A 22137-nucleotide genomic window follows, 5' to 3' on the forward strand; every position below is an offset into this window, starting at 1 on the left:
GCCGGGCCCCTCCCAGGGTCCTGCTTCCCCCGTCCTTGCTCAGGACCAGGAGCCCCGGAGGCCGAGCCCGAGGGGGAGAGGCTGTGGGTGGCGGCTGTGGGTGTGGGGAACCAGTCGGTGCTGGGCCGCCCAGGGAGGAGCCCCCAGGGGCTGGGGTGGGGCCAGGAGCCTGCAGAGGGGAGGAGGCCCAGGGGAGGGGTCCTGGCTGCTGAGTCTCTGGGAGGCTCTGGGGGGGTGGTCGCGTCCCTACAGAGGCTCCTGGAGGGGCCTGCACGGGCGGGGATCCTGCCTCCTGTCACCCTGAGGACCTGCACCCACTCCTGCCATCGCTCTCTTTGCTTCTGCAGAGTCAGGTGCAGGAGCCGGAGGCGGTGCGGCTCCAGAGCCTGACCCGGCAGCGTCCGGGGCTCCGGAGACTCCGCAGGCAGGCGCGAGTCCCGCGGGGGCCACGCTGCCCACAGGTGACCCGGCGCCTGTGCAGGGACCAGGGGCGCCCGAGGGGGGACAGCTGGGTCCTGCTGCTGCCCCTGCGGCGACTCCTCGCCCTGAGGCTGCTCCTCCACCCGCAGCTGCTCCTCCACCAGCAGCTGCTCCTCCACCAGCAGATGCTCCTCCACCCCCGGCTTCTCCTCCACCCGCAGCTGCTCCTCCACCCGCAGGGGCTCCTCCACCCCCGGCTTCTCCTCCACCCGCGGCTGCTCGTCCTCACGTGGCTGCTCCTCCCCCTGCCCCTCCCCCCCCACCCCTGTGAATCCCCCTCCTCCTGCCCCTGCACGGGCGCCATCACCGAATAGAGACCCTGAAGACCTGAGCCCGGAGCCCTGCGCCGCTCCCTCCCCCGCCCTCCACGCCCCGCAGAAGCGTCTCCTCCTTTTTCCCCTCATCCCTTCTCTCATCTTTTTTATAATTCTTGCTTTATTTTTTCATTTTCTGTTTTCATTTTTTATTAATTTTCAGTAAAACTTTTACGTTTGACATCGTATGACTCAGCACTGACTGCACGCACAGCGCTGGGCGACCAGCCACAGGATACTGAGCAGAGGATCTCAGTCCCCAAGGGACACCGCGTCCCCGAAGCCCTCACTCCCCACTCGTCCCCTGCCCCGGCCCTGGGACCCCTCATCTGCTTTCTCTCTGTTCCGGTACCTTCTCAGAATGTTTCCTATAAATGAAATCATGCAAAAGGTGCCATCTGTCAGCAAACATATTTTAACATGGGACACAATAATTCTTGTGTGTGATTTTTGAGACAAAATTTTTCATATTTGATATTGAAATCCCAGATGGCTAAAGAATCGATGTGCAAAAAGAAGCCTTTGTGGTGAAAATGGACACCATCTTGGGGTGGAGACCCTGTTCGTCCTGGGACACGTCTGCATGACGCCAGACAGGGCACGGCTGGTCCTCCCGTGGCCCAAAGAGAAACAGGGAAATGCAGGAATCTGGACGGACGCCCCACAGAGGGGAAAGCAGTCCTCACAAGCCCAAGCCAGAGAAAGGGTTCCCAGGCCTCTGGGCCAGAAAAGGCCCCAAAGCCAATAGGCTCACAGGGGTGATGACCAAACACCTGCACGTCCAGGAGGAGGCGACCCCCATGGGGAGCAGGTGTCAGAGATGCGGGACGTACCCGGAAGGACTCAGGCTAATGAAACCCTGGGGACAGGTGCCTGGGTGGCTCAGTTAAGCCTCTGACTCTTGGTTTCAGCTCAGGCCACGATCTCATGGTTCATGAGTTCCGGACCCACTTCAGGCTCTGTGATGACAGGGTGGAGCCTGCTTGACATTCTTTCTCTCCCTCTCTCTCTTTCCCTTAAAATCAGTAAAAAAGAAATAAAGAAAGAGAGACAGAGATAGAAACAAGAAACCAGAAACATTACGGGCAGCGCTGGTCACCTTCAGACCTGCAGGTTTTCGGCTGGGGAAGCAGCAGCCCAGGTGACCACGTGAGGAAGCAGATCCCCCAGCAGATCCCCAGACAGACGTGGGACGGGCACCCCTCTCTGGGAGAACAGTGCGCAGCCCCCATCCGCGTTCGCGGGTGTAGACCCTCCCCCTGCAGTGCTGTCCCAGGGTCAGCTGAGAAGCTCTGGCACAGTTTTCAAAGCTGTTTCTTGGGGAAGTATTCATCACAGCAGTGGAGAAGATAAGGGAATGGGAACACTACTGGGACCCTTGGTTCTGGGGGGCACATCGGGGAGATAAATCATCAGAGCAGTAAAGTGGGTGTGAGGCTCTCCATGCGGAGAGGGAGACTTTGGGGTCATCTTAGGTAAGACTTGTAGGCCCAATGTCTGCATCCAGGATCTGACCCTGCCAGGGTAAACCCAGCTCCCACACCAGAGCCCTCCTAGCCTTTGCCTGTGGCTGCAGGAACCGGAGTGAGTGAGGAGGAACCTCAGACTCCTGGACGCAGTGAGTACCTGGGCTGGGCAGGTTGAGGCCGCGAAGCCTCCTTCTGGCACCGGCTGCCCAGACTTGCCATTCCACGGTCCCAATCCTGGCTCCACCATTACCACCCATTCGGCCTGGGCAAGGCTGTTAACCTGGGGCCTCAATTATCCCCTGGACTTTGGGGAGGACAGTCCGCATGCACCCGCTCAGACTGGCTGTGCCCATTCCAGAAGGCAGGACAGACACGAAGCTGGACGGGGTCTGGCCCGTCTGGTGATGCCAGGGGCTCTGTGGCTGGCCTTCCTCACATCTGCCCAGGAGGTTCTCCGGTCACAGGCAGCATGTGAACTTGACTACACAGGAGACAAAAACACAGCCCTCGGGGCAGCTGCCACAGGCAGGGTGCAGCTGAGCAGGGGGCTGGAGCCGGGGGCCGGTGGGTCAGGGGCAAGATGCCCCTGCCCCCTCCATTCGGGCAGGTGGGAGCTGCCTTCTGGGGCTTGGAGGAAGTGAGATGCCGCCTCCCTTCCGGCAGCGTGGGGTCCGGGTCTTCCTGTGTCGGGCGTCCTGGTGGGCAGGAGGAACAGACCCAGGGGTTGCCATAAAGTTGAGCCATGTCTTCGTCTTCCTGAGCGCAAGCTCCAACCCTGGGCCCTCCCCAGAGCTGCGGGACCATGGGTGTCACGCTCTGGGATGTGGCCGGGCCTGCTGACTCCCCGCCTCCCGGAGCCCCAGGAGCTGTTTGAGAAGGTGGCACCCTGCCGCTGCCTGGGCTCCATCCGGTCCCAGTGGGACAGAAAGGGCAATGGGCAGCTGGTTCCCACTGTCATTGCCACCGTCACCCAGGTCAGCAGTGCTGCCAGCGGCTTCCAAGACCAGAGTCTGACAGCTGGATCCGGGTGGCCAAGAAATGCCACCCGTCGGCCAGGGCGACCGTCTCTAGAGTATAGGAAACCCCTCTTTCTCTCAGAGTTAGGGCTCCAGCTAGAGTTGGCCGGTCCCTCCCGCTGGGACCTCGCCTCCTCCAGGCTGTTAGGTGAATGGGGAGGGCGTGCTTCCTTCCGCAAAGCCGCCCAGCCTGCCCCTAGGAAGCCAGGCCCGGCTGCTTCCATCTGTGCTGCCCGCCCAGTATGCAGGGAACGCTCATAGCCAAACGGGCTTGTGGCGAAAATGGCCAGGCCCGGGGCGCGGCGGAGGGCGGGGGCAGGTCTGGGTGCACCTTGGGACTCCCCACTCCGCCCCCGGAGCACGAATGGGCCCTGTGTGGATGCGTCCTGAGCTGTGACTGACACTGACGTGCCCCCGGCTCCATAGGTCACTTCCATCTGCAAAGCTGCCTGCCAGCTTGTGAGAAGCACCAGGGGGCTGATGAATCCGTGGTGGGTCCTTCCCGACCCGATCCAGAAGCTTCCACGTGCAGGAGGAGGCAGAGGGGCGCTGCCTGGTGCCCCCGCTAACCCCGCCGCGGTCGGCGGGAGGCAGCGCCCGGGGGCCCCCTCCCGAGGGGGCGAAGGCGGCGCTCCCTGCCTGGGATCCTCCCGACGGGCTGAGGGGCGAGGTGCCCCCCGCGGCAGCTCCGCTTCGCCTCGCAGAGGGGCGGCCCCGGGTTCGGGGTGCTCTTGGGCTGCGGGACAGGAAGCGCTACGTTACGGAGCGCTCCTGTTCCATGTGCTTCGCAGAGATTGACTCCTGCAGTCCTGCCACCCACGGGACGTGGGTCACCGGGATCTCCGTTTCGCAGAGTCGCACGCTACAGGAGGAGGGCCCAGGGCTGCCGCGGGCACCGGCAGAGGGTGGGAGCTCCTGCCCGCGGGGCCGGGACGGCTGTCTCTGGGGAGGGTTCCCGGAGAGCGGCGGGCGGCAGCAGAGGCCGGAGGGCTCCGCGAGGGGGCGCTGCGGCGGCGTGCGGGGGACGGCGCGGTTTGGCCCGCGCAGGCCGCCGTACGCGCTATAAAAGGCGGGCCGCGCGTACGTGCGTCCTTTCCGGGCGGCGGCGGCGTCCCCGCCAGCCCTGCGCTGCCTGGTTTCCAGAGTCCCGGTGCCGCGCGGATCCAGACCTTCCCGAGCGTAGCGCCCGGCGCTCTCCCGGAGACGGTGGGCTCCCACCGTGGCCGTGTTAAGCTTTAAAAAGTGAGTTGACCGGGGCGCCTGGGTGGCTTAGTCGGTGTTGGGCGTCCGACTTTCGCTCAGGTCATGATCTCGCGGTTCGTGGGTTCGAGCCCCGCGTCGGGCTCTGTGCTGACTGCCAGCTCGGAGCCTGGAGCCTGTTTCAGTCTGTGACTCCTTCTCTCTCTGACCCTCCCCTGCTCACGCTGTCTCTCTCTCTCTCCTAGAAATAAAACATTTAAAAAATAAATAAATAGATAAAAAAGTGAGTTGACCGTCATTCATCCCCTCGTGGGGGGCGGCGGCTGAAAGTCGGGCGGCTTCCTAAGCGCAGTGGTGCGATCGCTGCTACTCAGCCGGGGGCCCGGCGGGGCCCGGCGTTCCCAGACCCGGTCCCCGGCCGCCGCGGACCACAGCGGCTGGGGCTTCATACGCTGCCACCGCGGGGACCTTAGTTTCAACACTCGAGTAAGGCGGGGACCAGGGGGGCGGGGAAATGGGTTTGGGGGTTCCTGGGAACGCGGAGGCCGGGTGGCAGGGCCTCTGGAGACCAGACGCCAGCAGAACGGTCCACGTGAAGTGGCTCTGAGTGGGTTCGCCGGATTTGCTCAAAGTGCTGGTTTCTTTTTTCTCTAGGGGATTTGCTGGAGACTGAGCGCCTGGGAGGGCGTCCTGGGGCCTCAGGTGAGCTGTTGCGGCGGTGCTGGAATAGGCCCACCCCAGAGTGTAACTGTTGTGTGTGACTTTCCTACCGGGGGCCAGGCCACCACCCACGTGGTCGCAGGGACTCCTCACATTTGGGTGCTGGGCCTTCCCAGCGCACTGCCCCCAGAGGCGTTGCAGGTGTGGCTGCGTTTGTGTCACATCTGTGTCATTCGGCGGCGGAGAGAAGTGAGGCTTATCTACGCCCAGCGTTCCGGCTGGTGAACGTCTGGATGATTAATAGTCTGACACTGGACAGCGGGTTGGATGTGGGCATGCTCACGGGCAGCCTGGAGCCTCGAGTAAAAAACCCTTCAATTCTCTCCCAGCTCCTGGATGGCCCTGCATTGTGCGGTGGTCCTGCGTTGGACGGCCGGAGGGGGTCGCCCACGAGCAGAGGTGAGTAGCCTTAAGGTAGGCTGACGTGGAAGGTCTGAGCATTCCCTGTCACCGTGGATGAAAAGAACGAAGGCGCCTAAAAATTCCTTTTGGGGGTGACTGCGCCACCACCTAACAGTCTAGCCTCATTGAGACGACTCTCTGGGTTAAAGCGTTTTCATGGGCGGTTAACTCTGCCTCTTGAAAGCAAGCTGGATGCACCGCGCAGCCACAAACTCGAGCGGCCAGGTTGCAGGTTTTTAACAACCCAGAGACCGTGGCCCAGGCCGGCCATCCGGCTTTCTCTGGCTTTCAGAATCCTAAAGCATTGTTTCCTCTCCCATGGCCTTGTTTTGTGGCTTTCTGATGCACTGGTTAGCCCTCTGGGGGGAGAGGGTGCGGTGGCACTGCGGTCCCCCAGGCACGCCAGGCGCTAAGCTGCTGCCACGTGCTGGTCCCTGTCCTCTCCCAGGGCTCTGGCAGGTGACGGCACGAAGGGCAAAGGGTCCCCCCGTCCACAGCAGCCGTGGTTGTAAATCGTAGCGATGGGAAGAATGAAGGACACCATCCGATAGTCCATCCCTGCTTCCTGCCTTGCCAGAGGGTGGAAGTAGAGGTTTGCTGGTGTCTGGTTTGGGTGGCGGTGATGACAGAGGCCAGCTTTCGTGACACGGTGCCATGGGGGTGAGCTTTCCTGTTCCTTAACGCAGGAAGGAAGGGGACCGCCAGCCTGTGAACGTGGCCTGAGGAACTGACCGTCCCTGTCGGTACTGAGGTTGAGGAGAGGCTGCACGAGGTGAGGTGATTCCCGCCCTCCCTGTGGCGGGCCTGGGGGGCAGCGGCTGCCCTGCAGATGCCGGGCGTGCCGGCACCACGGACGCAGCTCCTCTGCTGTGCCCGTGACATTGGGGCAGAGAGGAAGTGGCTATTTCTACGCTCAGTGCTCAGAACAGTGAGCACTAAGAATGGTTTGTAGCCGAACAGGCCTGACGGCCGCTGTGGGCAGCATTGGTGGGCTCGGGCCAGGGAGGCCCACCTCTGGCTTCCAGCTGGGACCGCGGAGCAAGGCCCTCGCCGCTTTGGTTTTTGGGTTCTTGTGTTCCACAAGGCGTGCGTGGAGGCGAGCAGGTGGCCCGCTGGGATTGACCAGGAGAGGGTCTCCCTCTTGGAAGTAGTCATTCTGTAGGTCTGTCTGGGGGGAGCTTTCTGGAAGTCTTCGGGCAAGTGTGTGGTGCACCCCTGGCTGCTACGCGTGGCTGGGGCTTCAGGCCTGTGCCCCACACCTGCTCTGAGGACCCTGGAGGGAGCAGGAGGGGGCTGGGGGTGGGAGACACCTGAGGGCCACACGTGGCTTTGTCCTGCCAAGGAGACACCGCAGGGGCCACCTGGAACCCTGTACGCAACCCCCTGAAGCATGGCGCTGGCGAGGGGAGGGGGTCGGCCCTGGGGAACCCTCGTGGGGTGGCGGCTGTGACTGAGGGCCGCCCTGCCCTGTTTTCAGGTGGAGAGCCCAGGTGGACCCCGGCCGGGCCACATCCACGGAAATCCAGGCCGTCTGCTCAGGGTGAGAGACTCCCTGATTTTAAGTAGAGAATGTGACCAGGTTTTGCATTTGTTTTCTAACGCGTGTTGGTGTGTTGAAAAGCAGTCCCGTGGGAGTATCGGCAGGAGTGTTAAAAGTTAATAGAGCCCGTTCTGCCTCCAAAAAATCCAGGGAAACTAAAGGTGATTGAAAGCGTAGACCAAGGGGTCAAGATAAATTGGGGGGCTGGGCCTCTGTTTTGATGCAGTGACTGCAGAGCAGCTTGGGCTCTGCCTTCAGAAGAGTCCTGACAGGGACATCCCCCTACATGTGGAGAAAAGTCTGGACGGGGGTAAAAAGTTGTTTAAGCGTTAGGTAGAATGAGTGTTAAAAATTAATGCTAAAAGCATGGGTATAACAGCTGGGTTTGTTTTTTGTTTTTTAACACTTTTAAGCAAGCAGCATTTAAGCCGAAAGAGTTAATACTTTCTTCCCCAATAAAAGTGTTTTTCTGTTGGCAAAACTTAAATAAATTCGTCTTGAAGAAACTGTCTTGACTTGGCTTTTCCTCGCAGTTTGCTTAGCAGAGGCCCCATCAGGAGGAAGGGGTGTGGGCGGGTGCACACAATGAGGGGTGGGGGGGCTGCTTTGCTCTCCTGGGCGTGGGCTGGGGGTGTCTGCCCCGAGTTCCTGAGTCACTTCCCAGGAAGGGATTTAAACAGCCCCTTGGAATCCAGCCTGCAGGAACCCTTGGCCTCGGGCACTGGAGTAGCAGCAGCGACTCTGGGCGCGGTTTCTGGGGTCTGTAAGTGACCATCCTGTGACCTCCATTGTGTGGAGGTCTTGAAGCCACGACCCCAGGCCTCCTACTTCTGCTTGCCCCCAGGGCAGGTTCCTGCCCCTTCGCTGGGTGGGTCACACAGCCCCCAGATTCACATTCTCCAGTGGGAGCCCCGGGGGCGGGGCGTATCAGGCTCCTGTGGCTTCCCTTCGGAGAGGAGAGGAGCAGGGAAAACCGATAGATTCTCCCAGATGACAGATTTTTGATCTAATGGTTCACTGAAATCCGTGGAGTTCAAATGTGTTTTATGTGCTAGGCAGTGCAGGAGGGAGGTCTAGACCGAGAAAATAAGGGTTAACTGTGCAGGCTGGCCTCCATCCCATCTCCACCCCTCCTGGCCCCCTCCCCGCCTCCCCACCAATGGGGCTGGGCTCTCGGAGACCCCACCTGGGATGTCCCCTGAGGCCTCTTCCAGCAGCCAGGCCCTGGGGACCACACTGTATCTTCCATCCGGCCTGGACAGCCCCCACTTCTGAGCCCAGGTGGCTGACGGCTGGCCTAGGGTCCAGCATGAGGGACTCCAGGGCACTCACAGAAAAGCCGTTTATTTACATTACGTGTTCTTCAAGGTCACAAAACCTTGGGGGAGGGTCCTTCGACCCCTGGTGGGCTCCGTTCTGCTTTGCCCCAGCGACGTGGCCCCCGCTGCCTGGTTGGTGGGTCTGGAGAGCTGGGAGGGCAGGCCTGGCGGGTGCTGGAGCCCTCCAGGCCCCCGTCCTGGGCCCTGTCCTCCGCTGGGTGGCAGCTGGAGGGAGGAGCAGTCCCTCCAGAGTGGGGAGGGGGGTTGAGGGACCGGCGGGAGGCGGGACTCAGGAGAACTTGGCGGCGTTGAGGGGGAGGCAGGACGCAGGAGAACCTGGTGTTGGGCGGGGATGGGACTCAGGAGAACTTGGTGTTGGAGATCTCCTTCCAGAGCAGGGTCCTCAGGTGGCTCAGCACCAGGGAGTGGTGCGCCTCCACCTGGCTGGCCAGCCCGCTCAGCGTGGTGCAGGTGCGCAGCTGCTTGCCCAGCTCCTCGCGCAGGGCGGCGGGCGCGCCGGGCAGCAGGTAGTCCCGCAGCAGCTCGCACACCTTGGCCAGGTTGGGCTGGATGAGGTCACCCTTGCACTGGCGCATGAGCTTGTCGCAGGGGGCCCTGCAGTCCCGGCCGTACGTGCAGTCCGCGCTGTGCTCGCAGTGACGGCCCTGCAGGAAGCGGCGCACAGTGGCCTCGGGCGCCACCTGCTGCAGGTCCGCCATCTTGAAGTCGTACTTGGCCGTGTAGCCCACGTTGGCCAGCGTCGTCTCGCACATGTAGAAGGTCCCGTAGGCCCCGTGGAAGAGCTCTTCCACGAACTCCAGCAGCCCGATGGCGATCTTGGCCCTCCAGGGCCACGCGGGCCCCAGCCACTGCTGGAGGGCAGTGTGCAGGGCGGAGGGCAGCAGCGGGCGCAGGAGGGGTGGGAGAGCGGCCCCGTGCCAGGAGCCGTGTGGGGCGCCCTCGGTGACGTACAGGTCCCCACAGGAGCCCAGCAGCCTGGAGGCATGCTCCTCCTGCAGGGACAGCAGCAGCAGAAATTCGTTCCGCTGCAGCAGGGCCCACACGGACTTGGCCTCCGCCAGGGACACCCGGCTGTCCTTGTTGAAGTCCGCCATGAGCAGGACTTGCCCGACCAGCGCTGGCAGGGACGGCAGGTCCCCCAGGTTTGCCTGCCAGTGGAGACCAAAGGTCAGGGAGCCCGAGTCATTTCAGGGCCAGGGGGCTTGACCTCATGCTGGGTTTCTAAGCTGGCAGCATGCCCGCCCTTGACGTGCTTGATTCAGACCTTGGGACCCTGTGCATCGGCCAGCTTGGGCGAGCCCATCCAGGCGCATGAGGAGGGGACAACTCAGGGATGTGAGCAGACCTCTCACCACCTCCTGGAAGCCCTCCCTGACCACTGGCATGCCTTCATTTCTCCAGAAGCCATTCCTGGGGCTTTCCGTCCCCATGTCTCCACCGGTGCTCAGGGAGCTTGTGAGCGGGCACCTCAGCAGAGACGTGAGAGGCATCTGCTCCCACTCCCCCCATCCCCGCCTCCCATCTGCACACAGCTCCGTGCTCTTCCCCCACAGATGCCCCAGGCCAGGGAAGGGGTCCTCTGCATCCAGGGGTGCCCCCCTGAGCGAGGGTCTGCTTGCAGCTGAGGTCTAGCCAGGCCCCTGTCTGATGGGTACGGCCCCCACGCAGCCTGCCCCCTGCCCCGTGCTCACATCCGGGTCTCAACCCCGCACGGCCCCCAGGAGCCAACCGACCTTGAGAAAGCTGAGGGTCATCTCTCGGAACTCCTTAATCGAGGTGCCCCGAGTGGGCTTGTCAAACAGCACCAGCTCCTGGGCTGTGTCCGCCCTGGCCTTGGGGTTGAGGCCCTCCTCAATGCCGCACTTGATGGTCACCTCCTTGCCCTGCCACAGCCCGCTGTATACCTGGGGGGCCACAGGAGTGCTGTGTGCGGACGTCCGAGCCGCGGGCCCCCAGGAGAGCAGTGGAGGCCTGCCCCGCGCCCCACCCGCCGGGCTTACCTGCCGGCCGGGGACGGAGGACAGGCAGGCCTTCCACTCCACTTTGTGCAAGTTGCACAAGTCCTGGCAGATGGAGCCGGAGATGATGCCCTTGTGGTACTGGTCACACTGGGGACGGGGGGACACCAGGAAGGGGCCTGAGGAGGTGGGGCCCCTCCCCTGGCGCGGCCTCACCCCGTCGTCCACATGTCGCACCCCGCGGTTGGCAGCTCAAGGCCCCACCACACCTGCCGGGCGCCCCCGGGTTCTCAAACCTGGTTCTGCCTCTCTGGGAGGGCACGGGCGCCACCACCACCGCTGCGGCCTCGGCCACACCTGAGGCTCCCTGGAGGGCCAGGCGCCCACCCACCTGCCAAGGGCCTCTGCTCACTGCGGCCTCAAAAGCTGCCAGGCCCTCAGAGTCCGATTGGATGGAGGCTGCCTGCCCCTCCCTCCGGCTCCCTCCCCTCCCCCGCCCAGTCTGGGAGTCTGCTTCTCCCTGGCGTGGGCCCCGCCCCTGCCCCAAGGGTGACCTAGAAGAAGCCCGCCAGCTGGGGGCACTGGTGCGGCTCCTCCCGGTGTCCATCACCTAGGGCTTAGCCAGCGGTAATCAGGTGGGGCCCCTTCTCTAGCGGCGCCCTGAACCCCAGGGGTCTGGGCTGACCCCGAGGACGGTGGGAAAGCTAGAGGTGGTGGAGGCCGGCCCTTCTCGGGGCGGGAGGTGCGGCCATCTGGAGCCTGTGGGGTGCATTCCTGGAAATGCATCGCCGTTGCCATGGAGCCCAGGCCCTTGCTGGAGCCAGGCTCGGAGGAAGGAGAGCGAGGCGCCCACCGTGTGGGGAGGAGGGCGGGTGGGCCCTGGGACAAACCAGAGGCCGCGGCTCAGCTGGGGGAGCAGGAGGGTCTGTGCCACAGTGTCACGCCAACAATGGCCGTCGTCCAGATGGTACAGAGTAAGAAAATCCCATCCCACCGCCTCCTAGGGAAGCCCTCCACCACAAGTGGCGTGACCCCCCCAAACCCCACGGAACTGCAGGGCCTTGGAGGTGGGCGGGCGGGGGCTCACTGCCCTCTGGGACTTGGGAGGGGCTCCCACAGGGGCTGAGGGGGCAGCGTGTCGGCCTCAGGGCTCCTCTGCCCATCCGGCCTGTGAAGCATGTTGCCCCACCTCCCAGCCTGCTCCCAGCCTGCAGATGGGCCAGGGCAGGAGCTCAAAGCCAGTCCCCACCGGACAGGGGTAGGCCGGGGAGAACCTGACCCAAACCCCTGCCCGTGGCCCTGCCGTGTGGCCGTGCACACGCCTGGGGACTGTGCGAGACGGAAGATCCCCTCACGAGGTGGGCACGTCCTCATGGACCGGGGACCAGGCTCTCAGCAACCGGAGAGGCCCCGGGGGGGGGGGTGAGGGGGAGCGGGAGCTACAGTTCCCCCTCGTTGGGAGGGGGACAGTCCCCTGCTGGTCCCCAGGCTGACCCTCTAGTTGGCTGCTCCCCACACCCCCAGGCCGGACCCTGAACCCTCACCTCCTCCCAGATCTCCCTGCCCCGCCTGCTGCCCTCACCCCAGCCACACAGCATCCCCTCCACTCCTCTCCACAGCCCCCCCCCCCCGCCTGTCAGGGCTCGTGGTCGCCTGCCCTGCACCTAGCTCCCTGAGCCCACGGAGCTGTCCACACAGCAGGGCCTCTCCCCACCCAGAGGCCCCACGTCTGCCCTGTGGGCTGTGTCCCCAGCCCCCCTGGACTGTGAGGACAGAGCCCTGCGTCTGGTGCCCAGCTCAGGCCTGGCTCCCGGAGGCCACCAGTGAGCGTTTCTGAAGCGCACCAGGAACAGGCAGGAAATGGGAAATCCTCCCAAGGTTGGGCACGGGGTCCTCGGTGCCCGGTGCTGGCCTGCCCTCAGGAAGTGCTTAACCCACACTCTTGAAAACCCTGTCACGTGAGTTTTCCCACCTCCAACCCCCCCCCCCAACTGCCACCTCTGGACTTTCCCAATTTCAGCCCCTGTGGGCTCTCGGCCAGAGCAGGCCAGCTTGAGTCCCACAGCCCCCCAGGACAGAGGCCCCTCTTCATCTGCCCGGCTGCCTGGCTGCCCGGCTGCCCCGCTGCAGGTGCAGAGCCCCGAGTTCCCGAGGCTGCGGGGCGGGTCCCAAAGGCCTATCGCGGGGGGCTGGCCACCAGCTCACCAGGGGCTCCAAACTGCCCAGGAAGGCCATGCAGGGTGCTGAGTGGGGTCAGAGGAGCCTGGGGCCTGGCGGTGCCACGTGGGCTGGTGTGGCCTGGCCCGCACTCCCTCTCTCCCTCCCAAGTCAGAGTGTCCATAGAAGCAGGGCATCAACTAGGTGCGCACACATGAATCCACGTGCCCTCACGTGTAGGAGCACCCTCAAACTCGTCACGCCCCCCATGTACACCCATGAGCACACGCGTGAGCACACACCCACAAACATGCACTCACGAGTGGCTCACACGCCGGAACAGGTGCATGCACGCGTCATACTCACTGAGGTCACAGGCAGCGACTCCCCCCCCCAACCGCAGGTGAACCCCTGGCCCAGGAGGGGCCCTCGGGGCCACCAACATCCATCTATCCCAGTCTCCCTGCTACAAGCCCTCCCCCCAAACATCTAGGAACAGGCCCAGCCACCAGCCCACTGCGCCCCTGCAGCGGCCTCCCCACTGTCCCTCCCTCCCCACCTCTCCCACAGCCAGCCAGAGATGCCCCATGCTGGCGTCCTGAGGGTCCAGGGCCCACTCTGTGGGCGGGGCAGCAAGGGGCCCCAGGGCATGCCACCCCAAGCCAGCCCCCGAGGCGACACTTACGATAACCACCTGGCAGACGTGGCCGCGGCAGAGCTCCGCGTAGGTCGAGTAGTGCACATACACCAGCCAGCTGCCCACGAATATGCCCAGCCAGACCAGGAAGACGTACTTGACCCGGAGGCCCGGCAGCCGGCCCTGGGGGGAGAGCGGCCTGTGAGGAAGCGCCGCATTCGGGGTGCGTTTACCTCCCCCTTCCCTGACCCTGGCCTGCCCGCCACCCCCTCTGGGGCCAGCACCCTGCCCGCCACCCAGGGGCACTCCTGCGTCTCTCCTCCCCATCTCCCTCGGCCCTCGGTGCACCCACTCTGGGCTGGGGGCCGCTGCCTGGGGCTCCCAGACTTTTAAACCTCACGGGCAGGCAAAAATAAATGTCAAACCGAAGGGACACACAGAGCAGGCAAGTCTACTGTGACGGATAAAGACATTTTTTACAAATTCTCTCCTGTCTTGCTCTCATTTCATGATGACGTTTTAACCCCTGCACGAGGTCAGGCTGGAAAATCACCACGGCGCACTCGGTCCTCTGACGGGGGGGGGGGGGGGGGTGTCATTCCGGCTGAGCCGGGGCGGGGCCTCTGCAGCCTCACCGGGGCGCCCAGAGGGACGTGACCTCGCACACCCACGGCAACGCCAGCATTGTCCCCAGGGCCAAAGAGACACACAAGCCGAGGGTCGGTGAGCGGGGAAACAACAGGGTCCGTCCACACCACGGAACATCATCCACTCTAAAAGGCAGGGAATCCCGACACAGGCTACAACACAGACGAACCTTGCGGTCACTGTCCTCAGAGGAGCCCGTTAAGAAGCACAAACCGTGTAGGATCCACTCCCAGGAGGCCCTGGAGGAGTCGGACCCACAGGTGTGGGGGGAGGGGAGGGTCCGTGTGTAACGGGACAGAGTCCAGTCTGGGAAGATGGACAGGGTTTGGGGACGGACGGACGGGACGGCTGTGACGGACCCCTCAGAAATGCTTAAGGTGCTAAATTTTACATTCTGTGTATTTTCCCACAACGGAGAATGAAAGGTAAGCAGCCCCTGGCCCCACCGCCAGAACCCCGTCCCAGACATCGGGGTGCGCTGGGAACAGCCTGTGTCGGGGTTCGGCCCCTCCGCCGGATTCAGCTGACGTGAAGAATGGCAGGGTGCGAGGGCCCCAGACCCTTGCACAAGCAGGTGGGCTGCGGGTTCGGTCTCCCACCCAGCTCCCACACCCCCCGGGGTCCAGGGGCACCCCCCTTCCCCACCCCCTGCCCCGGCAAATCACAGGCCTCCTGCACTGCAGTCGCGGGGCAGTCGACTGAGGGGATGGGGTTACCAATGACTCAGTCCTGCGGGCTGAACCCCAGAGGAGACGGCTGGGACCCAGGGGCCAGGAGAGCAGGACGGCCCGGAGCCTCAGGCCACTAGGCCCCAAAGGAAGAACCCCCCCCCCCGACCACGCTGCAGTCCTGTAGCCCTGGGTCCCGCCTCGCTGAAGGCTGGGGCTGGCTCTCGGTGAGGACAGGGTGGGGGCCTCACGTCCTGCTTCCCTGGCACCCGCCCTGGGAGGGGCTGCGGCAGGAGGGTCCCGGGGAGCTCCAGGGGCCAGCGGGGAGCCCGGAGGACCAGGGTGGTTTGGGCCTCAGCCCCCCTTGTCCCGCCACCACATCTGCTTCCGGCACGTTTGTTCAAAATGAAAAACAGGAAAGCAGTGAAATCGGGGGGGGGGGGGNGGGGGGGGCGGGGGGGGGCGTCGCTTTGGCAGGACACGGTCGGAAGACACTGCTGTGAGGTGGCACCGGCAGGGCCTTGGTGGCTCCAGCTCCAAGAGGGCCCTCAAGGCTGGCAGCGGGCGTCCGAGCTGAGGGCTGGGAGGGCCTGCGGAGCGGCGCTGGGCCCGGGGCGGACCCGGGGGACAGGCTCCCGGGGTGACTGCAGGCCCAGGAGCCAGGCCCGCACAGGCACCACCACCGCCCTCCCTCAGGCTCTCCCAGCACGCGGGCCCCACACTCGGGGTCCTGGGTGGGTTAGACGGGTCCTTCCTCTAAGAGCAGTGCCTGCCCTCCAAGGGTCCGGTCTCCCACCGGCGAGTGAGCCCCTGGGGCAGGACTGGTTCATTCTTGGCAGGCCCCATGCAGCTCCCCGACCCCACCTGGCCTGGGTTCCGTGGCCAAGCCACTTGGGGAGTGGGGTGAATCACTCAGGGGTAACAGCCACGTCACCCACGCGCCAGCACCCCGCATGCACCATGGCACCAACCCTTACCTCTAACCCAGAAGGGTGTGTCAGGGGCAGGGAAACTGAGGCTCTGAATGTGGCCCCAAACAGCAGGTGGGCGGGCCTGGCTCAAACCACTGGGAACCAGCCCATCCCATCCTCCGTCAAGCTCTGGGCCTCTGCAGCAACCTGGCCGAGGCCCCTCCCCCAGGATGGGGCGGGGAGCATTGCACACCCCACTTCCCAGGCCTGGGGGTGCACCCTCAGACCCCTCAGCTCCCATGTCGCCCAGGGCTGGGCGGACACGGGGATGCACTCTGAGGCTCCAGGTGGGCAGGGAGGGGTCTCCACAGACACAAAACCAGAATGTTTCCGGCTCCCAGGCTTCTCCCCAGAGGGACAGGGAGGACGGCCAGGCCCCGGCCAAGGGCATTCCCTGGCAGGGACCCTCTTGCCCCAGGACAGCCTGAAGAGGACAGGGAGGTGTGGGCGGCTCTGAACAGGGCTGCGGGGGAGGGGGGGGTTGCATTTCGGTCACGGGGTGGGCCTGGCCTGGCTGGGACCACCCAAAGCAGAGGTGACAAGCTTCCCAACCCCTCCAGACAGCGGCCCCCTGGAGGGGAGGAGATTGTTCCAAGGTCATGGTGGTGTCAGGGCACACCCCTAAGGGCGGGCTGGCTGGGAGATGACCCACGGCGAGGTTATGTCCTTCTGACAGCGTTTCTAGGGGTCCCAAGTTTTCCACAACAGGAAAACAAACCTCACCTCTTCAAAGTGAGGAGGGGCATGGACTCCGCGCGGTTTCCGGGCCTCTGGGAGGGGGTCCCGCCCGTGGGGGAAGGGCTTCTTCAGCCCGAGGGGCGCAGCCTCCGCCGGCCCCGCGACGCCCCCACCGCAGCCCCTCCTCGCCCGCGGCCCCCCCCCCTCGGGCGGCACGGGAGCCGGGGGGCGGGGGCGCCTACCTGCAGGCCTTTGGAGAAGGGGCAGAAGAGCACCAGGTGCGCCAGGCGCCGCAGCCGCCGCATGGTGGGCCCCCGGCGGGCGCGGGCCCGGCTCGGCTCGGCCTCAGCCCCGCGGGCCGGCCCGCAACGGCCGCCCTCCGCCGCCGCCGCCTCCCTGCGCGCCCGCGCCCGCGCCCACGTCCACGTCCACGTCCACGTCCACGCGAGGGCGCTCTCCGCCGGCCGGCCCGGGCGGGGCCGCGGGCGCGGGCGCGGGAGAGGGGCAGGGGCGGGGGAGGAAGGGGGGAGGGGCTCCGGGAGAGAGGCGGGGGTGGGGGCGAGGGGGGAGAGGCGGGGGGGGAGGAGGAGGAGGAGGNGGGGAGGAGGAGGAGGAGGAACGCGGGGGAGGGGAGGGGGCGCAGGAAGAGAGGCGGGGGCAAGCCGGGGAGGGGCGGGCGGGGGCGGGGGCAGCCGCGGCCCCGCCCCGGCCCCGCACCCCCGGGCTTCGGTGGCGCGACTGTCACCGCGAGCTGTCGCGGAGTCCCCAGGCAGCGGGACGAGCCGGCCGCCTGCGGGACCCCCCGGGGAGGCCGGGGCGCGTGCGGCCGCGGAGAGGGAACGCGCGGGAGGGGGACCCGCGCCGGCTGCCCGCCGGGCCTGCGGGAGGGATGCACGGACGTGCTGTGAGCGCCCGGCTGTTTCTTGCATTTACTCAGGGAACGCGGTGAGTGCACCTTTCTCTGTGCGCGGTCCCGCCGGGGTGGCTGCGAGCAGCGCCCCCACCTCCAGGCTACCGGAGCCCCAGCCCTGATCGTCGCCCCCGCGGCCCATAAATGGAGAAGAGCAGGGACAGCCTTGGGGTCTGGCCTGTCGCCTGCAGAAGCCAGAAATACACCCAGGGCCGTGTGCCTGCGGAGCCGCGCGCCCTCACGGGGGTCGGGGTCGGGGTCGGTCAGCGCCCCCCGGGGGACCTGGGGTGGCCTCCAGCTTTCAACCTTGGGTTTTGTGTGAAGGTAAGTTTTCCCTTCCCGCGCGCAGAGGGGGCCTGCTGAGAAGTGAGCCCGGGACCCCCCCCCCCGCCCTGGGCCCCCGCCGCAGGGCCGTCCGGAGGGTGCCCCCGGTCCTGGTCCTCGGCACCTGCTGGTCCGCTGTGGCCGTGCTGTTAGCGTGCAGTGGGGCCTCTACGTGGCTGTCACCTGCATTTTTCTATGACTGACCTTCGCGAACATTTTTTCATGCGCTGTTTACCACCTGTATAGCTTCTCTGCTAAAACGTGTATTTTTAAAAATTATTTATTTAATTTATTTTTGCCTGTCTCCTTTTTACTGTGTTGTTTCCTTGTTATTGAGTTTTGGGAGTTCTTTGTATCTTCTGGATGCCACCACATTATCAAACAGGTGATGTGCAGAGATTTTTCTCCACGCCTGTGGCTTGTCTTTTGTTTTCCTAAGTGTTTTTCAAAGAGCACAAGATCCTAAAAGAAATAAATAAAATAAAAGAGCGCAAGCTCCTGATGTTGATGAAGTCCAGGTGACCCATTTTTTTCCTTCTATGGTTTGTGCATTTCACGTCTGTCACATCTAAGAAATCTTTGCCTAATTAAGCAGTGCAAACATCTGGGTTTTCTTCTGGAGGTTTTGGGACACCAGTGTCTGCCATTTACTCCCTGGTGTCCAGGGTGGAAGAGGTTGACCGACCTTCCTTCTGGCAGATCCTCAGGTCAGCGGCAGCCCTCGCCGCCTTCATCCCATCACGCGAGCACCTCATCCTCCCACAGCATCACAAGGACAGCATCACAAGAAGGGCAGCGCAGGGCAGTGAGATATTTTGACAGAGAGCCTGTGGCTGTGTTACTTTATTACAGTATATTGCTAGCGGCATTCTATTTTTAGTTATTGTTGTTACTCTGTTTCTGTGTCTCATTTACAAATGAAACTTTAACATAGGTCTGTACATATAGGATTCGGTATCATCCTTGGTTTTAGGCATCCACTGGGGGCCTTGGAATGTATCCCCTGTGGATGGGGGCGGGGGGGGCGTGACTGTATTAGGTTTTACGTGTAGGTCAATGATTGCATTGGAGCTAACTTTTGTATATGGTATAGGATATAGGTCAAGGTAGTAGTTCGGAGTTTGGTTCTGTGTTTCGGGATTTTTCTTGGGCTTTTTTGCGCATGGCTGTGTTCTGACACATGTTTGTTGAAAAGATGAACTCCTGTGTGGTGTTGCAGCGGAGTGCTCACAGCTTTCCCCAGCACCCTGGAGGCTGGTTTTCCAGAAAATTCCAGCGGGCAGATTGCCAGCAATTTCTGCAGGCACTTGGTGTCCTCAATCAGGTGGTCCTTATCCTTGGATCTGGACCAGAATTAACTTTGTGTTCCATAGGCCCCCCAGGGTGGTCAGAGGGTGCCCTAGGATGAAAGAAGAAGCATCCTAGAGTAGAACACTGAACATCCAAAAAAGATCTACGTAGCCCCACCCCCCACCCTTTCATCCTCGCCATTACTCAGGAAGGGATCAAAGAGACCTGTGCCTCTCCGGGGACAGCCCTGGTGCTCAGGCTGGAAGAGGGCACAAAGTGGAGTCAGAAATCTCATAAGTGAACTTTGGAGAAGGCCATCCCAAGGCTCAGCAACACCACACGCTGGGGGGGACACCTGAGCCCCGGGCTGCCATGGGGTGTCTTTTGTGATAAAAGAAGCACCTTGGCAGAACGCAGGTGAAACCCACGGTCAGGAAGTGCGATACATAGCCCCGAATGAGGGTCTAAGTCTGGTGGAGTCATTTGCCAGGAGCTAGGGGCCTAGATGGTGTCCGCCTACTGCCCAGCGGTGAGCCAGCCCTGGGCAGGCGCTGGGTCTGGTGTGCAGTGACCAGTTCTACGTCAGTACAAAGTCCACTATGTTGTACCCCATTGGTGATGCCAGGTGTCGCCGTGATGGATCCCTGTGGCAACGGCGGCCGGTGGCAGGTGGGGTTAGAGAGCTGGTGCCACCGTGAGCCTGTACAAGTGGCCCCACACGATCAGCAGCTGTCATTTGTTCCTACAGTTCATGGCCCTGAAAAGGGGATCTTTAACCTGTAATTTTGCAAAAGAGCGAAAAAACACAAAAAGCCCTGAAGTTTTGCAAGGCGCAAACCATCTTGGTCCCCTGGCGCCTGCTGCACAGATGGAAGAGGCTGAAGACGAAGGGAGCGGAGTCTGCCAGGGTTGTGGAGACCAGAAGTCTGAAAGGGACAGGGTGGCCCACCTGCGGAGGCTCTAGGGCAGGGTCCTTCCTGCCCGACAGCATCCCCGTGGCTGTCTCGCCGCCGTCTCTCCCATTGTCGTCATACGGCGGCCATCCCCCTGCGTGTCCCCTCTCTGTCTTTGCGTCTTCACATGGCCTTCGAAGACTCTATTTCCAAATAGGCCCCATTTTGAGGTTCCGAGTGGATATAAATCTGGAGGGACACCATCCAGCTCGCTACGCAGATCAAATACCTACACCGTCTACATCACTGGCCCAAGGGTTAACGAAAATGTAACAGGGTTCACCAAGGGACTCCCAGATAAAAGTGGCTGAATCAGGAGAAAAGTTTATTTATCTTTCGTGTGGTGCTCAGAGGATAAGCATCCAAGGGCTCAGAGCCCTTGTTAGGAGCTTAAACTCCTTCTGCCTTTTTGTGCTGGAGTCCTCAAGGCATGGCTTCTGTCCTCTGGTCAAAAATGGCTGCTCCAGCTCCGCCCATCACCTCCACACTCCAGCACAGAGGAAGAGCAAAGCGAAAAGCATGCTTCTCCCTTTAAGGACCTGGAGATAATATACCATTTCTGTGCAAGTTTCTATAAGCTTAGTCACATGACCTTATTTGCTGCAAAGATGGCTGGGAAATGTAGTCTCCCTCTGGAGAGTCACAGGTCCGACTAAAACTCCAGGGTGCTGGTACCCTGTACTCTTGAGCACAAGCATGTCGCAGGAAAAATGGAGAAATGAAGACTTAGGCCTCGGGAGAATTGCCTTTCCAGGTATAACCCATCCCACTACCCTGGGCCCCAGTGACCTTTGGACTGAGGTCAGGGGCCATGGCGTCCCCTCCGGGTGGGCGCTCTGGGAGGTGTGGGAATGAGGAGCCCGGCACATGGTGAGATGCCAGCGGCCCCAGGCCAGGCCCCGGGAGCGTCATGTCTGCACCAGGACCTCCAGGAGGAGGGGCGGGGGCGGCCAGGGAGGAACGGAGTTCCAGCAGAGGAACAGAGTGTGCTGAAGCCCAGAGGCAACAGACAGGGATGAACCTGCGTGCCCTACAGCAGGGTGTGAAGTTGGAGGTCTGAGTCGGCAGCAGGCTCCTGAGGGGCCTTGACGAGGGCTTTGGACTTGGAACTTCAGCCCAGGGGGCCCAGGATCACCGTGGACGCGGCACAGACCAGCAGCCAGGGAGTGCGTGGCTCCGAGGGCTCACTCTGGCTGGGAAACAGAGGCTGGAGCTCAGGGCCGCCTCCCCAGCAGGGATGGACCTTCTAGGCACGCCGGGGAGGGGGCAGCTTCTCTGTGTGTGGGGGCTTCTGGAGAGGGGTGGAAGCTTGGAAGCTCCCAGGGCCCCAGGGTGACCCCTCTGGGGGCCGGGGAGGGGGGAGGACAGTTCGGAAGCTGTCAGGAGCTCAGGGCCGCCTCCCCAGGCGCGGGCCGTCTCTCTGCGGGGACGGGACAAGGGGCAGGAGTCATCAGGCCCCCAGACCCTGTCTGTTCCCTGCTGTGTCCTCTCCTCTCATAAGAGCGGCAGCTGGGAGTAGAGCCCGTCCAGGTAATCCAGGGTGGTCTCACCTCTAGATGCTTGATTACCTCTGCCAAGGTCACAAAGGTCACACTCATAGGTTCCAGGAGGACAGAACAGCCACGCGGGGGCGCCCTTCAACCCGCTCCGGCGACAGAAGCAAATCGCAAAGCAGTGTGTGTAGAATGGTACCATCTTCATCGTTAACAATCGTGTGAGCCCCCGCGTGCGTGTGCTGTGTGCCCGTGGTGTGCGTGTACACGCACTGGTCCACACGTGTGCGGGTCTCTGTTTAGAAGCAGCCGGTTAACTGTGCTCACTTTGGGGGATGGGCTGGGGAGAGGGAGGGGGCCCCGGTCCACTCTGTAATGACGTGTACGTATTTCGGCGTTCTCAAATGATCAAAACTTTTATTCCTTAAGAAGGGAGTACAAGGTGGGTAGGAGGTCCCAGCGCCTGACTCAGGTGACTCTCTCCCAGCCCGGGGCGCAGCCGGAAGCCCGGGGCGGCGCTGGGGTCCAGCTCTGTCCCGCGGGCACACTGGCCTCCGGACCCGACGCCGGCAGAGAGGCCCCCCGGGAACGGCCGGAAACCCCGTGCCGAAACAGACTGACCAGGAATAAGCACGCCTGTGACTGTTTCCACGGTGACGATTTTGGTGGTGCCGTGTGGGGAGGGCTTGGCAAACCTCCAGGTCATTTTGTGGGATTTTTTAAGGGACGTGTGTGTGTGTGTAAACCTTCCCGTGTCCAGTTCACTTTTAGCTGGCTGTACCCGTGCTCTCTTTTCGTACGAGGGGAAGCCTTACTGTGGGCTGACTCCTGTCCCGTTTCACATGTTGAGCTCTAACCCCCGTGTGATGCTGTTAGGCGGGGGACGAGGGGGCGAGGGGGCTAGTGCCCAGAGTTCTCTCCCTCTCCATGTCTCTGTCTCCCCACCTCCCCCCACAGGTGAGCACGCAG

At 63.0% G+C, this 22137-nt stretch overlaps 1 protein-coding gene, 1 long non-coding RNA gene and 2 other non-coding genes across 5 annotated transcripts; 3 read left to right on the forward strand and 1 right to left on the reverse strand.

Annotated features, from left to right (window-relative positions):
- The first annotated feature begins 4383 nt into the window (after positions 1–4383).
- Positions 4384–7648, forward strand: LOC120221955. 2 transcript variants are annotated; one of them, XR_005525926.1, is made up of 5 exons: positions 4384–4521; positions 5134–5181; positions 5529–5598; positions 6288–6373; positions 7079–7648. It is a non-coding gene; the product is annotated as an uncharacterized LOC120221955 (long non-coding RNA). The 2 variants fall into 2 exon arrangements; XR_005525927.1 differs by lacking the exon at positions 4384–4521 and adding an exon at positions 4751–4965.
- LOC120221984 lies at positions 5319–5452 on the forward strand. Its single transcript, XR_005525932.1, has one exon. It is a non-coding gene; the product is annotated as a small nucleolar RNA SNORA17 (small nucleolar RNA).
- Positions 6430–6563, forward strand: LOC120221983. Its single transcript, XR_005525931.1, has one exon. It is a non-coding gene; the product is annotated as a small nucleolar RNA SNORA43 (small nucleolar RNA).
- A 913-nt stretch (positions 7649–8561) lies between the features above and the next one.
- Positions 8562–16551, reverse strand: DIPK1B (divergent protein kinase domain 1B). Its single transcript, XM_039219639.1, has 5 exons — positions 16441–16551; positions 13282–13416; positions 10482–10589; positions 10215–10385; positions 8562–9629 (listed from the first exon to the last, which is right to left on the reverse strand). The coding sequence occupies exons 1-5, from the start codon at positions 16501–16503 to the stop codon at positions 8820–8822; spliced, it is 1287 nt and encodes a 428-aa protein (XP_039075570.1). The 5' UTR covers positions 16504–16551; the 3' UTR covers positions 8562–8819.
- Between the last annotated feature and the right edge of the window lie 5586 nt (positions 16552–22137).

The sequence above is a fragment of the Hyaena hyaena genome, unplaced genomic scaffold, assembly GCF_003009895.1.
Source record: "Hyaena hyaena isolate Hyena2069 unplaced genomic scaffold, ASM300989v1 scaffold_823, whole genome shotgun sequence".
NCBI classification, from domain to species: Eukaryota; Metazoa; Chordata; class Mammalia; order Carnivora; family Hyaenidae; genus Hyaena; species Hyaena hyaena.